General features: G+C 38.3%; 1 protein-coding gene and 1 long non-coding RNA gene across 2 annotated transcripts in view; one reads left to right on the plus strand and one right to left on the minus strand.

The window, feature by feature from the left end:
• The window catches only part of LOC115214492 (probable 3',5'-cyclic phosphodiesterase pde-5), a 287,952-nt gene that overhangs the window by 100,022 nt on the left and 170,676 nt on the right, over positions 1-17,254 (minus strand). Inside the window, exons 14-15 of the mRNA XM_036505003.1 lie at positions 2,205-2,273; positions 615-729 (exon numbers count right to left, since the gene is read on the minus strand). Coding sequence (XP_036360896.1) covers positions 615-729; positions 2,205-2,273 — 184 coding nt within the window. The remainder of the gene's footprint in view (positions 1-614; positions 730-2,204; positions 2,274-17,254) is intronic.
• LOC118764357 overlaps positions 1-17,254 on the plus strand; it is a 40,422-nt gene that overhangs the window by 16,372 nt on the left and 6,796 nt on the right. Inside the window, exon 3 of the long non-coding RNA XR_005000185.1 lies at positions 14,163-14,172. This is a non-coding gene — a long non-coding RNA (uncharacterized LOC118764357). The remainder of the gene's footprint in view (positions 1-14,162; positions 14,173-17,254) is intronic.

Raw genomic sequence — 17,254 nt, forward strand, 5'->3', positions numbered from 1 at the left:
CAACAATGACTTGGAAAAATGTTGCATTCCTGATTAAATATAATACCATTATTTTTTGTTAATGTTTGTACATAGATACAGATACAGACACCACCAACATATTTGTGGATATCAGTCAACCTGTTACTTTCTCTCTTTCTCTGTGTATGTATATAAGCAAAATACAATATACAACAAACTCCTTCATTACAGGGACACCGCTCTAAATCTGCGAAAACCAGTTTTCAACCGGTTTTGAGAATTACTTATACTTAAACTCGGTTTTTGGAATTATCAATTTTTTGTGAGCTCTAGTAGGAGTATAATATTTCTAGGTATATTGTAGGTTTCTCTTCTATATGTTAGATAAGCATAAAAATTTTATAAACTATTGACTGCTTTTGTTCTGTTATACCTAAACAAACTCAATTGATACATTGCCTGTAGCCAATCTTCATTTATGCAGGTATTACATGTCTTCCCTTAATGCAGGAGTTTAGGCACATAGTCAATCTGAGCACTCATCATATGTACCAGTTATGCCATTTAACATGTTATTATCCTCAACTAATACACTTTTATAAATTCCTAGGTTAATAAAACTCTTTCTCAGTTAAAGTTGTTGTTATTTTTACCTTTGCATGGTGCAGAGCAAGGCCACAGTAAACTGCAAATGTTTCAAAAGCTTCTTCATCATCTTTGGTAAAAACTCCATTTAATTTATTTACCATTTGGACAACACCGATAACTCTAGGAAATGAAAATAGACGGAATAGTTATGCATAATCAACAAAGCATGAGATAGATGCATAGTGGACACAAGATATGCTGTGGAAGCAAACACCTATAATGTAGAGAGCTATAAAATTTTAATTAAGTCATGTTACACTCAAATGAGAAGTATCAACCATTGTATGTGTGTGTGTGTGTGTGTGTGTATGTATGTATGTATGTATGTATGTATGTATGTATGTATGTATGTATGTATGTATGTATGTATGTATGTATGTATGTATGTATGTGTATTTATATAATGTGTGTATAAATAACTAGACCACAACAGTAGGTTATGAATAAATATGTATACAGTGGAATATTCATATGTTGAATAAACTTTTATTTAGTCTGTGCTTCAGTTTTGCAACACTTACCTCTGTTGTTTGAGGATGCATTGTGAAGTACCCGTTAAGACTTGTACATGTTTGACTAATGGACAAACCATCAGTAAAGGTAGTTTTTACTGTTCTTTAACTCCAAGTCAGCCATTATTTAGCAGGTAAATGATCAAAGGCATAACTATTCTTTCTTTCATTCAGAAAATAAAAGTACTGTATCTAGTGTGATCTTATGTATTGTGTCCTTCCTTTTTTAATGGAGATTTGGCTGTCATTTGTAGCAGGACAAGCAACCCATAAACCCACCTTTATAAGTTCCGCTGCTCTCATTTACTCAAATAGGAAAGTGAAAATTTTTTTTTTTACTTGTAAGCAAGTTTTCTTTTTCTTTTTAGCAGAACAACTGAAGAAAATGTGGGTATTTCATTTCTTTCTTATGTAGATAGAGGGGTGAGTAATTACTTGAGAGATTACTTACTATGGTAAACACTCCTCTGTGCAGGAAGATTTACCCATAAAAAAAGGTAAATGGTAAAATACAAACACACCAATTAGAATTGAATCTTTCACAAAACCTCAAGGTTTCCTTGAGTCAGAATCTTAATTCTAGTTTGAGCTGATGTGCATGTGGATAGGACACTAATCTGTTGCATATATCACAAGGAAATGAACATTGCACTTGTCAAATTGACAATGCTACTACTGCTTGCAGAGGTGAAACTACACCAGCCTGAGGCATTTGCTTATAGACAGATTGTCTTGGCCTTTAACATGCTGTAACAGACTACAAACTACCAAAACTTCAGCTGATGTTGGATAACTTATGACTCAGTCTTATGCAGCTAGTTCACAAACGTAGTCACTCAATCTGCTAAAAATAACAGTTTGAAAAATAGGGTGAACATGAGTGAAATAAGTTTGGTCATATGTTTGCCTATACAGGATTGACCTGAAGTTGAATAACAATGACAACAGCTAAAGTAGTAGGTCCTCTAATTATTCAAAGATCAATAACTTAAAGCCACCTGACTTCAACAAAATTATCAATACATTGGCCTTCTATCTCTGTTCAAAACCATTCTTAAAGGCTGTAAAAACTGATTAACTCACTTTCCTCGGATGAATATAGGCATACATAAGATGGTTTTTGTGATGTATCCAGTCTTTTGGTCAACATCTCTGAAAGTGAAACAAGAAAAAGACATGTAAACCTTATTTTTAAATATTATTAAACAATACATAAAATCTTATTATAATAAAGAAATTATAAAGTTTTCTTCCACTTTAAGACAAGAAATCATTATTTTTATGAGCAAAGCAAAGCCTTGTAGACTAACAGCAATGTTGGAGCCTTACAATATTTGTTCTGGCTCATTATGTTGACTTCAAATCCTGCCAAGGTCAACTTTGCCTTTTCTTTCTGGAGATCAATAAAACAAAAAAAGAACCAGTCAATCGATTTAATTGATTGACCCTTCCCAAATCTATCACCTCATGCCTATATCAAAAGTTTTGGATTGGCAGAATCATTAGAGCCTCAGTCAAAACGGTTTTTGTTCTGGCTCTCAACTTTTTAAGTCCATATGCTGCCAAGATCAGCATTGCCTCTCTTCCTACTGGGATTGATAAATAGAGCAGCAATCAAGAACTAGGGAAGGATTAATGGAATTAATTAATGTATCCTTCCCTCACAATTTGTGGCCTTGTGCTTATGTTAGAAATGTTTAGTGATAGAATTCATTATTTTACTTGAATGATACAATGAATTCTATTACTACCTACAGATGCCATGGCGCTCCTAACTTTGACAGACACTTACTAGGGTAGGGGAAAGTTAATACAGATTACTTAAGAGTTAATGATACTGATTTCTAACAAAGATAAAAAAAACACACAAATTTTGGGGGAGAGAACAGTCAATATACATCGATTCCAGTACTAAACTGATACTTCATTTTATTGACCTTCAGAAAAATGAAAAGCAGTCACTCTAGATTGGGTTTGAACTCAGATCATGAATAGATAAAACTAAATAGCAAAATGCATCCTGTTCAGTCAATACACAGTGTCTGCCATTTCCCCTCACTTGAAAATTTAAATAATCATTTCTAATTTAGACATTAGGCTAACAATTTTGTGGGGAAAGTTAGTTCATACCATCTCCCCAAGTACTTGAGGGGTGCTTTTTATTATTGAACATAAAGCAATGAAAGGTGGGATTTTAACTCAGAATGTAAAAATCCAGAACAAATACCATAAGACATGTTTTTCAATGTTGTAACAATTTTGCCAATCCTCCACTCGATGATTTAATATCACTTTTTCTTTCAAATGACAGGCATAAAACATCTTCATTATGTCAACTTCATATTCTATAAACTGGGCAGTTGCCTACATATTCAATAAGCCAGGCACTCACTTACTTGATGCAGTAAGCAATTTTAATTAATTTACACCCTTAGTAAGGGTAACAAATTATTCTTTAAATGACTAATTCTGGTAAAAAAAAAAAAACTTCAAAATTTTAATCACTTACAAAATTGATTAAATTCAGAAAGCCATAAGTAGAGAATCTGATCCAGGTGAGTTTCAATCCTATCAGACCTAATCATACAAGCTTAGTCTAACTCATTTTTCAAACTGTGGGTCCCGGCCCTTCAATGGGTCACAAAATAAATAAAGTGGGTCCCAACAAAAAAGAAGGAAAGAAAAAATGTCAATCTGTCCTGAAAAATGGATAACGTGACTGAAGTGACCAACATTCCATCGTCTTTCATGGACATTAATGTCCCCGCATTGCCGAACACTGCAGGAGAGAGAGAAAGCATTGAATCACGTTCACACACACACACAATTGAACAACGTCAACGCACAACAGTGTTCCAAGCAAACAAGTGGGAAAGGAAAGTAAGAAGAATGAACAAATGTCTACTGCCACCACCACTGTCTCCACAACTGCAACCACCACATAGGAAAACTACACAGATCACAAATTTGTAATTTGTACACTCGACATAGTTAAGAATTATAGGCAGGGTCTCAGTTACTGGAAACTGAACGCATCGTTCACGGCGCGACAGGCCTACAAAGACCAGATTAGTACATTAGTTAAGAGGGCCTTGGTGGGAAGCATCGTCAACAATAAATGTTGATATGCTCTAAAGAGAACAATTAAAGCAGAATCAGTTAGGTATATAGAAAGACTAGCGATAGATCGAAACAGAATAGAGGGATACCTAGTTAAGAAATTAGAAGAGGCGTATAGAAGTGGGATCGCGTCCAACGTGCTAGAGGGGAGGTTGGCCCTTAACCAACACTTCAACGCCAAATACGAAGGTTGCATTGTGAGAGCTAGGATGCGTGCTCTGAGAAACGAAGGAACTGGAGGCACCCGAGTGGCAGAGGAAAAACTTGGCAACAAAGCCACCATTAGGTCTCTGACAGATGAACAGGGGCACGAATTACTCGAGCCCGAAAGGATGTGTTAGACCTTTCAACAGCACTTTGCCCAACTGTTCGGGACAACTGGGGAGTCAGAACGCAGGGTAGACTTTAGTTCCTACCTGCATGGCCTTCCACGACTCTTGGCAAAAGATGCAGAGTGTTGTGAAAGACCCATCACAGCCACCTATATATGGAATGCAATGGCATGCTGCAGAGGAGACCAGTCACCAGGCGTGGATGGTCTGCCCTACGAGCTTTATTGTCATATACCAGACTTGTTTGGAGAAGTTTGGGCAATGGTCTACTGCAACTAGCAGCAAAACCGGAGTATCCCCAGTTTTGTGAGCTGAGGAGTGATGGCACTGTTAAAAAAATATCCAAGCAAGGGGAGCGTCATAGATAACTTCAGGCCCATCACTCTCTTCAACGCAGGGGTTGGCACTTGTCATCGAGAAACTGGTCGAGAAACTGAAACTGGTCGAGAAACTGAAACTTCAAATTGTCATTCGCTACCTGTTCTTTGGAGGTACCATCAAAGCAAGGAAAGAAAGAACAAAGGATATTTCAAAAGAAGTAACGTTTTTATGGCAAAAGAAATTAAATTTCCCATATTTATCAATTCAAAATGCACAAGAAAAAGTAGAAAAAGTGTTGAATACCTACAATAAACGAGTAAAACAAGAAAAATACGATTCATTAAAAGGAATTTTTGACATCACAAAAGAAAATGGTGAATGGCTGTGCCGTGAGGATAGGAGGTTATATTATCTTCAAATTGAAAGCAAGGGACAGGTTGGATATACAACTGGAAAAGCAGCCAGTTCCAAAACTATTCATCTATCCTAAAGAAGAAAAGTGTCCTAAATGCCAGCTTCAAGCAGAGCAACTCCAGAGCCATCGTCAATGTCTGAAGCAGAGACTGAAAGTGAATATCAGGAGTCCAAAAAATCAGATGAAGAATCCACACAAATAAGGAGGAAGTACAGCAAAACTGTAACTGCAACCAAGTTAGTAATATCTTCCAAGTTATCAACCTAAAAATTTTATTGAAAAAAAAAACCTATTTTCCTAAAAGTTACGAGGGAAAAGCTTGGATCTCGTGAATCTTCCGAAGTCCTCTCCCCACCCCCTTGGAAAAGATTTTCCCCACAAATTTCTTTATTATCGTAATGTATGCCATTAAAATTTTTTTTTCAATCTGTCCTGAAAAATGGATAACGTGATTGAAGTAACCAACATTCCATCGTCTTTCATGGACATTAATGTCCCCGCATTGCCGAACACTGCAGGAGAGAGAGAAAGCATTGAATCACGTTCACACACACACACAATTGAACAACGTCAACGCACAACAGTGTTCCAAGCAAACAAGTGGGAAAGGAAAGTAAGAAGAATGAACAAATGTCTACTGCCACCACCACTGTCTCCACAACTGCAACCACCACATAGGAAAACTACACAGATCACAAATTTGTAATTTGTACACTCGACATAGTTAAGAATTATAGGCAGGGTCTCAGTTACTGGAAACTGAACGCATCGTTCACGGCGCGACAGGCCTACAAAGACCAGATTAGTACATTAGTTAAGAGGGCCTTGGTGGGAAGCATCGTCAACAATAAATGTTGATATGCTCTAAAGAGAACAATTAAAGCAGAATCAGTTAGGTATATAGAAAGACTAGCGATAGATCGAAACAGAATAGAGGGATACCTAGTTAAGAAATTAGAAGAGGCGTATAGAAGTGGGATCGCGTCCAACGTGCTAGAGGGGAGGTTGGCCCTTAACCAACACTTCAACGCCAAATACGAAGGTTGCATTGTGAGAGCTAGGATGCGTGCTCTGAGAAACGAAGGAATTGGAGGCACCTGAGTGGCAGAGGAAAAACTTGGCAACAAAGCCACCATTAGGTCTCTGACAGATGAACAGGGGCACGAATTACTCGAGCCCGAAAGGATGTGTTAGACCTTTCAACAGCACTTTGCCCAACTGTTCGGGACAACTGGGGAGTCAGAACGCAGGGTAGACTTTAGTTCCTACCTGCATGGCCTTCCACGACTCTTGGCAAAAGATGCAGAGTGTTGTGAAAGACCCATCACAGCCACCTATATATGGAATGCAATGGCATGCTGCAGAGGAGACCAGTCACCAGGTGTGGATGGTCTGCCCTACGAGCTTTATTGTCATATACCAGACTTGTTTGGAGAAGTTTGGGCAATGGTCTACTGCAACTAGCAGCAAAACCGGAGTATCCCCAGTTTTGTGAGCTGAGGAGTGATGGCACTGTTAAAAAAATATCCAAGCAAGGGGAGCGTCATAGATAACTTCAGGCCCATCACTCTCTTCAACGCAGGGGTTGGCACTTGTCATCGAGAAACTGGTCGACAAGGCGCAAACATGCGCCGTGCCGGGCAGAAGTATCCGTAACAACCTCCATCTGATGCGTTACATCATAGACAGGGTAGTTAAGGAAACTGGCATGGGTGGGGTGATGATCAATTTGGATCGATCTATCGCTTCTGTACGTATTGATTATGAGCCACTACTGTGAAAGCTGGCAATGCTGAGCGGCATCCTACGAGAACTGGGATGTGAGACGAGTGTGTCTGCATGCGCAGACAACGTCACCGTTATAGTATTGAGCCCCAGGCATATCGACCTGGTCGGCGAGACACTAAAAGAGTACGGAGCTGTAACGGGAGTGAAAATTAACCCAGACAAGTCAGTGGACTTGCGACTCGGCACCTGGAAAAGCAAGCCCGTGTTGTCCAATAGCGCCTCCATCGCGGGACACTGGACCGACGGACCGGTTAAATTGTTTGGAATCTAGTTCAGATCAGACCTCTAAATGGAGAAGAACTGGAATGAGATAACAAATAGGGTAGCCACTCTCACCCAGCAATGGGCCGAGAAGAAGCTATCCCTAAAATGTCAGGCTGAGGTGGCGAATGCGTACATTGCATCTGTCATCTATTACCGTCTGACTGTCGTGCTTGTCCCGAACCAACCATCATCAAATTGGAAAGCATACTCTTTCGCTTTTTGTGGAAGGGAAGCATTCCGATGGTTAGGCGATCCATTTGCTGTCAACACCTGCTAAATGGAGGGCTGGTCCGTGGTTGATAATGCGCATACATGCGCTGAGACTGTGACATCTCCAGCGCTTCATAGACGACGGTGAAGTGTGTAGTTGCCGTTTATGAGACACGTTTTCCCGCAGCTTGTCTCTTTGACGGAACTGCAGTTGTAAGTCAGAGACTGAGGCTAGGCGAATGGCACCTTGAGTGTGGCTTTGCTCTCGAGCAACTCTGCCGTCCAGAATCAAACTTGTGCGACCTTAATTCCACGAAGGCGTTCTACAGAGGATTAGGGGAGGTATGATGATGTTCTTTGGGTGACCCTGGGTGTTGACGAGGAATACCTGGTCTGCCTCTTCAGAACCACTTTCGGGCTGGGACCTAAGGACAATTTCCAGAGATCTCTGACCTGGCAGTGCTATCGGGAAGCATTACCCATTCGGGATAAGTTCTACGGGCACAGTTCACGAAACACCGGACCGACTTGCCCGAGATGCGGTCAGAGCGTGTAGTGTTCAACCATTTCAGACCTATGGGCTCATGTTGAACAGCTGCTGTCATGTGTAGGATGAATTCGGTCATCGGCTGAGGCTGTCATGAATATTGCCTCGCCACCATCCTTTAACCGGGAAGGCAAGGCAGTTTTCATTGGTGTCTATGGTGAAAGAATGTGCGTGATGGACACGTGCGAAATGTTTAGAGACAAACACTTTCCTCTCTAGCCAATCGTTCATCAGCTTTTTCAAGTACCACTTGAGAAGGAAGGAGAAAATAGAGAGGGAAGTTTTTTGTCATAAAAGTTTCGATAAAAGGTGGGTGAACGTAGCAAAGATGGTACGCACAAACTACGAAACCACTTTGAGCACGATTCTGTAAATCCAAGAGAGAGAGAGAAAAAGCACTTTGCTCTTATATGTTTCTTCTCTGCCGTAGTCTTTTTCGTAGACTTGTCTCCTCTGTATTCGGCCCTGCGTGGCTAATAAAGAAATCTACCTACCTATCTCTTTCTCTACCTATATACCTACCTACCTACTTATCTATCTATCTATCTGATTGGCTGTTGTTCGCGTCGTCATATATTTTTCCGTATTTATTTATGTATACCTGTATATATTTTTATCAGAAAGGTACCTAATAACATTTACTTGGCCTTGAGAGAAGCTCGCCCGAAGATTTTCCCTTTAAGGGCAAATTTTCATTTTGCAAAATCTTATCTCATAAATATTTTCATCTGTCTGGAAAACAGACATGGACAGTTCAGCAAAAAGTGTCAGCTTTCCTGTGTTCCAGTTAGAAATGGAATTTCCACTATTATTATCACCGAACACGTCGAACAGAAAAGAAAACATTGACACACACACACATTTGAATAATACACATACTGATGCAAGCTTTCCTTCCGAACAAGTGGGAAAGGAAGGCAGAGAGATGAAAAGTGCAACCACTTCTATTACCTCCCCTGTTACTCTTACTGTTACAAAAACCACTACACCAGCAACAATACAATTGACAAACCGAATAACTTCGCTGCTATTTTAAGACAAAAAAGACAGATATATATATATATATTTATAAAACTGAAATGCGAAAAGTTTGTTTGTTTGTCTGGTTTTTGGCATTAGAACGGGCCACTAGATCCCGTCGGATTGACTCCAAAATTTACAGGGACATGTAAAATGAGGTGAGGATGAGAGTGGGCTAGGTAAGAAATCCCCATCTTAAAAGGTGTCGTTGCTAGGGCCAAAAACTCACTTTGACAAATCTACTCTCATTCTTTAATGTATCTGTCTTCCTCCGTCACTCATTCTCTTTCCTCCCTTCCCATCACTTTCTATATATAACGTCGTTAACAGCGTCTAACTCCCCTTCACTTTCTCTTTATAACATCGTCAAAGAGCGTTCTGTATCTCCCCCTCCTCTCCGCCTTCAACAGCGCTTTCACACACACACTCTCTCTCTCTCTACGTCTGTCTGCATTCATAGACAGAATTATCATCGCCACCACCACCACCACACAATCATGAGAACAAATATTATGAATCAGATATTTATTGGGTTAATTTATGTATGTGTGTGTGTGTATTCTATATATGAATATGTATATTAAACTTTTTAATACTTTTTGATAGTTATATATATTCAAAAAAAATAAATAAATATAAATTAATAATTTTCATTTTAAATTTAAATAATTAAAATTTTAAAATTTTATATTTTATATATTTTGTATATTATATTTTTATTTTTATGTTTTCGTTTATGTTTTTCACTGTTTGATTTGCCTAATAGTGGTTTTATCTCTAATTTAATTTATTTGTATATATAATGCGTACACACACACACACACATAATGCTTGCCATGGTGAGTCTACTGTCGTGAGAAACAATCACTTCAAAACTTGGTGTTTACGAATTTTCTTTCACATCAAGTTCAAATTTTTACGCCAGCCGTTAAACTGCCACTATGTTACTGTCCGTCGTTAAGAAATGCCAGCCATGGTGACTCTACTATCCTCAGATTCTATCCTTTCAGACTTTGGTTTCCAATATTTTTAAAATTTTTATTCAGCTCCCAAGTTCGCCTGTCCCTTTTAAATGTTAGTGTCTTGCTTTCTGCCTTGAAGCAGACCTTTCCGTTGTCACTGCCTGATATTTATGATTGATTTTTCAAACTACTTTCTTTCTCAACTTACTCAAGATCTTTTGTTGTTTATAAATGGGAGAGAGATAGATAGAGAAAGATAGAGAGTAAGAGAAAGCGGGGGAGAGTCCGAGAGAAAGGAAGAGTAAGAGAGTGGGAAAGGGAGAGAGAAAGGAGAGAGAAACAAACAGGGAGAATCATCATCATCGTTTAACGTCCATTTTCCATGCTAGTACGGTTTGACCGGGGTCTGGGAAGCCAGGAGGCTGCACCAAGCTCCAGTCTGATCTGGCAGTGTTTCTACAGCTGGATGCCCTTCCTAACGCCAACCACTCTGTGATTGTAGTGGGTGCTTTTTTCGTGCCACGGGGGTAGGGGCACTGGCAGCGGCCACGTTCGGATGGTGATTTTTACGTGCCGAAAGGATGCAACAGAAAATAACAACCACACTCTTACCCACGCGTAGAGCGGGTCACCTTAAGCTAGTATATATATATATATATAAGCTAGTATATATAGTATATATATAGTATATATAGTATATATATATATATATATATAGTATATATATATATATATAATATATATATATATATATATATATATATATATATATATACTCGTTATCGAGTATGGCCATTGCACGAAGCTTAATCAATGTTGTTATCGATCGGGTATTCAGTCCGATTATTTCTATGTCCCCGCGCATGATACAGCCTTAAGACATTTATTGGATGGCCGTTGACTCTCAAGAGTTCCTCCGCCCTTTGACGGGTTTTGTTTTTAATTCCGCAGGGTGTCCAAGCTTGGTGGGATTGCCGGTTTAGTCGCTGACGACCCGACCATGCAACAGGTTGTTCTGGGTTACATGTTACCAGTAGCACACGAAAGTGACCTGACATAATACATACATACATAATACATACATACATACATACATACATACATACATACATACATACATATGATGGCTGCTGTGATCGAATGTGACTTTTATTTACTTTTTAAGGCTACAGCCAGCCATTCAGTTGAGACTCACAGCACCATCAACAATCATGAACAATGTTGTTATCGTGCAATGCCTGTGCAAGAAGATTTTTTTAAAGTGAGGAAAGGCTGTGCACTGAGTCAATCCCACTCACTAAGCAACAGCAGCCATAATACGAAAAGAGAAACAAGTCAACATCATCGGCAAAGCAAATCAAATAAAGTTTGGGATTTTTTGCGGAGGGTGAAAGTGGTAACAAGAACAGGGCAGTGAGAACAAGATAGTAGAAACAAACAGTGCACTTGGTTTGTCGTTTGTGCGAGTCAGACGTTATTATTATATTTTTTTTGCTGCTGCTTTGAGGGTAGACATGATGTACTCAGACCTTAGCGGGTCTGAGTTGTCTTCAGTAGAGGAGGAGCTGGTAAGGGTGGTCATAAAGATGACGGAGTGTTGGATAAGACAAGGAGTTTTGCTGAGGCCACGGAGATGAAGCGAAGGGAGTTGGACTTGGCTGGTCTGAAGGAGTATGAGAAGATGGTACAGAAGGTGGGAGGCGACGTGAGGCTGTCACCCCCAAAGGAATTATGGAGCGGATGGAGAAAAAAAAGAAAAAAAGGCCAAGCAAGTGGAAGCTGAAATGGAAAATGCGCTAAAGAAATAACATATATAAAGAAGGAGATATGGGACAATGGTCGTCCAATTTAGGACAGTAGAGGCGAGTGTGGCGGTGAAAACAGAGGAAGTAGTGCTTCTGCCCACATACCTTGGAAGAAAGACTTTCAAGGCAAGGGTAGAAGCAATCCCACCTAATATAGAAGTGGCTTGGTTGGCGGCGGCTGTCCTTGTTGGAAGTGAGGAGAAAGTGGCTGTCCTTGAAGCCACAGAAACGGAAGAAGGAGGGTGGAAAGCGAAGACACTAGAATTAATTATACAGACGGAGGTGGAACAATTGGAGAGTTTGGCAGAGACGGTGACTTTGGGGGAAATTGTGCTGAGGGTGTGGGTAGAGGGAAGAGAACCACGTTGCTTTAAATGTGATCAAAAGGGACACATTATAACATACTGCCCTTTAAAGAGGACAATAGTAAATAAACAGTTGTGGAGACGGAAGAGAAAAGAGAGGAAAAGGAGGAAGAACAGAGAGTAGAAGGAAGAGAAAAAAAGAAAGAAAACTGAGTGTGATGTGGTACCCCAGTCCAACTCCATCCCACCCAAGACCACTCAGACCCACCCTCCCCATACAGACACCAAACCTACCCTCCCCATTTCCCCACAGGAAAAAAAGAAAAAAAAGAGCAGACACCTCAGAATTTAGAAAACCCCCTCCCCCGGTGAAAAAGGTTACGAGAGAGTGTAGTCATGGAGCGATAAAGGAAATGGAACAGAGATTAAAAGGAAATTAGGACTCAGAGGCAGCGAGTGGTGTTGCTCAGTATGGGGTGAGTAGCACACTCTCCATATTTTCATTTTCAAATATTACGTATGTTATCATAATTTTAATTTGTTTTTTATGTTCATTTTCATGTGTCATTCATAATATCATATTTTATTTTTATATATTGTTAATTGTTATATGTCCCCACATGCGTTGTAGTGTCCCCTCTATGTAATGCCTTTATGGCAAAAATATTGAAATAAAGTAGCTTACTTACCAATCACATGGTTTCCGTTTTCAGTCCCACTGCGCGGTACCTCAGGTAAGTGTCTTCTAATTTAACCTTGGGCCGACCAAAGCCTCATGAGTGGATTTGGTAGTCATGTGTGTGTGTGTGTATGTGTGTGTGTGTGTGTGTGTATCACCATCACTTGACAACCGATAAGTCAGTTTCAAATTATGAAATTTGAAACTGACTTATTGGAAGTCCACCTGAAGATTGTCGATCAAGACAAGAAATAATTGTAGTGGCGGTTTTTTTGACTATTTATTAAAATTTTATGTATTGATTAAGTCTTTCCTTGTTTGTTTTGCAAAATAGTGGTTTTGTCTCTAATAATATTTTATAATATTTTACTATAAAATTGGATTTAATCCTAAATCTGATTTTTTCCCTGTAAATTTGGATTTATTCCCTAATATTTATTATTTATATATATATATATATATATGTATGTGTGTGTGTTTGTGTGTCTGTGTTTGTTCCCCTAGCATTGCTTGACAACCGATGCTGGTGTGTTTACGTCCCCGTCACTTAGCGGTTCGGCAAAAAGAGACCGATAGAATAAGTACTGGGTTTACAAAAAGAATAAGTCCCGGGGTCGAGTTGCTCGACTAAAGGCGGTGCTCCAGCATGGCCGCAGTTAAATGACTGAAACAAGTAAAAGAGTAAAAGAGTATAATACTTTTGTATTATTATCATTCAAACTGTAAAGACATCGCAAAAAGACTGCTAACACTGAGTGGCAGTTTTTTGTGATGTTCTTGCCGCTTTAATAATAGAAAGAAGCATATTACTCAACCTTCGGTATTCGAGTACTATTTTTTCCACTTTGTTTCGCATTTATGTGGTTATTTGTGTGTGTGTCTATCTGTCTATCTATCTATCTATCTATCTATCTATCTATCTATCTATCTATCTATCTATCTATCTATTCATATACATACATACATACATACATACATACATACATACATACATACATACATACATACATACATATATGTGTGTGTGTGGGGGGTCTGATCCATAAGTACCCGGATGTTATCAGAGTAACGAAGCTAAAGCACGCAAAGTGAAGCCGCTTGGCACAGCTTGACTTTGAACTCTGCCGTGCATGTGCACTAAGTTTTAGTATTCTAGCTCATTTCTGATGTTTACAGCAGTGCTTGGAAGGAAGTTATTGTGGCAGTACCTGCTCAGAGGCCTATGCAAAGTTGCAGAAAGTGTATGGAGAGGAGTGCATGAACTGCACACAAGTGTACGAGTAGTTCAAACGTTTCCAAGATGGCTGAAAAAATGTCGATGTTTACGAATGTTGTAGGAGACCTGCAACGAGCAGAACTAGGAAAAACATTGCAGATGTACATGCATCTGCGAGGGAAAATCGACGAATTACCATCCGTGAATTATCAGAGGATGTGCAGATTAGTTACGGTTCAGTTCAGTCCCATTATCACTGAAGATTTGGGTATGAAACGCGTGTCTGCCAAAATTGCTTTCAGCTGACCAAAAAGATACTCGGGCTTCAGTTGTACAAGATCCTTGATTGTGTCGAGAATGATGAAAACTTTACGTGGGCCTCTGAGCAGATATCACCAAGCTTTTGGTAAAATTTGATGTAGATTTTCAGCTTAAATTTCTTTGTCATGGTCAATGCTACGATCACACGCTACAAGATCAATCTTTGCCAAGCAGCTCTACTCTGCATGCTTTAGCTTCGTTACTATGGCAACAGTCCGGATACTTATTGATCAGACCTTGTAGGAATATCTACTGCTAATACTTGTATATGTATGAATTATCTATGCAATATTTGGAGTATTGTTAGTATAAGTGAATACATTTAAGTATAGTACAATAATCCTTCAAAATGAATACTGTTGGAAATATGGAGATAATACGGATTGATCCATCACTAAAAGATATACCCACACCAATTAAGGACTATTACATCAAAGAATTAATATATAAGATTAACGAATTTATCCATAGAATACGATGGAAAATCTATACCCATGAAAAGAATCTCACTAAACTGAACTATGAAGATAAAGATTACCACAAGTATGCAAGAATCAGAAGTAACTACGAGGAAATAATGGAAATTACTAAGAATACATTTAAATCCAGAAAGGCACCACCACCTAATAAATACTTGGACAACTTCGAACAAGATCTATGGAGTACCATTAAAAATATCAAGTTCAGGAATCATCCACTAAGGCACAATCCCTACCAGAGAAAATTAAAAGAAATTATTAGAACTTTTAAGAACAAAAATGGTATTTAACACATTCGGATAAGACTGGTAATATATATAACATAGACACTCAAACATACCATGAACTATTACTCAGAGAAATTATATAAAAATATAAGGTTGTACCTTATGCTACACTTCGAAAATTGAATTTAGAAGCTAGAAATATAATGTATGATTATAATTTAGAAGATATAGACCACAATTAAGGACCATAAAGAGAACTTCCCTAATACAACACAGGTCAAACTAACCTGTCCAAATAAATCTGACTTAGGCAAATTAAGTAAATTAATTCTAGACAAATATATACCTATAATTAGAAATAAAATTAAGCTTAATTTATGGAAAAACACACAAGGTGCATTGGAATGGTTTTCCAGTATTAAGGTTGATAACGGTAGAAACCATAAATTAATCCAATTTGATATTCAAAATTATTATTCATTGATTAACCCAGTAATACTTAATAAAGCTTTAATTTTTGTAAGGAAATATACGAATATTAGCATGAGGGAAATTAAGGTAATACTAGCGGCAAGAAAAAACTGTTATAGAATTTGACAATCAACTATGGGCTAGAAAGGATACACCAGTTTTATTTGATATTACAATGGGATCGCCGGATTCAGCGGAAACGACAGATTTGGTAGGGATTTATTCATTAGACAATATAAGTAAGGAATTCCCTGAATTAAATGGTGGCATTTATAGAGACCATGCATTATTCCTAGTTAAGAATCTTTCGAATAGTTATCTAGAAATACTTAAAAAAACGCTTGCATAAATTCTTTAATAATTTCGGCCTATCCATTACTATCGAAAATGAAAATTATTCTATTAATTATCTAGATGTGAATTGTAACCTTAATACTGGACTCCATGAACCTTATGTGAAACAAAATTCCAATTTAAGATATATAAATAATTCTAGTAATCACCCTCCACAAATAAAAAAAAGCACTACTACTAAGCATAAGTAAAAGAATTTCTAACCTATCTTCAAATGAAGAGATATTTAATAATGCAGTAACAATTAATCACAAAAAAGTAAACCATGTACAACAAATTAATAAGTGTAATTGTAGGATAAAAGAAAATTGTGTATTTAATAATGACTGCATTAGGAAGGAGGTAGTATATCAATGTATAGTAAGTACACAATACGACAGAAAAGTCTATATTGTAGCTAAGAAGAAGAATTTGAAACAAAGACTTAATTATCACAGATATACTTTTAAAAATAGAAATAGGAGTAATTCTTCAGGGATAAGTACATATATATGGGAACTTAAGGATAAAAAAATAAATTATAATTTACAATGGAAAATACTTATATCTGCACCTGCGTATAATAATAAAAATAGAAAATGTTCATTATGCATCAATGAAATTTTCTTTCTAATTAGGGCTAATCTACTGATCATTAACAATTTTAAGGAACGCAATGTCTCATGTCTTCATAAAATTAGGTATACTTTCTCCAGATATAAATAGTACTGTGAGCATGACCTTGCCAGCGGAGGGCTGCACCCTTGTCTTTCTTTGGAGGAGGTGAGTCACTGTGCTTTCACTGCATTGACTGGGCTTTGGTTTCTGGATCATAGTGATGGACCCAGGTTTCATCCTGTGTAATCAGTCTTTTGAAAAGTTTTGACTCATCTTCTTGGCACATCTCCAAATTCATCCTCGAGCACTCGACGCGTTCTTGCTTCTGGAAAGGTGTGAGCAACCTGAGACTCCATCTGGCAGACACGTTTTGCATATGCAAATGGTCATGAATGATAGTTTCCACAGACCCGGTACTAATCTTGACCTCAAGGGCTATTTGGCGAATAGTTATGCGTCGATCTTCCAAAATGGCAGCCTCAACTTGACGGACAGATGCCTCATCAATGGCAGAAGGGGGGCGACCAGATCTGGGAGCTGTTTCCACAGAGTTCCGACCATGTTTGAATTCACGATGCCAGCGTTTTACAAGGTCATATGATGGGGCATCATCACCATAAGTTACTTCCATTTCATCAAAAGTTTCCCGTGGTGTGCGTCCTTTTAAATACAAAAACCGGATTACTGCTCGACACTCAAC

The sequence above is a fragment of the Octopus sinensis genome, linkage group LG7 (assembly GCF_006345805.1).
Source record: "Octopus sinensis linkage group LG7, ASM634580v1, whole genome shotgun sequence".
Taxonomy (NCBI): domain Eukaryota; kingdom Metazoa; phylum Mollusca; class Cephalopoda; order Octopoda; family Octopodidae; genus Octopus; species Octopus sinensis.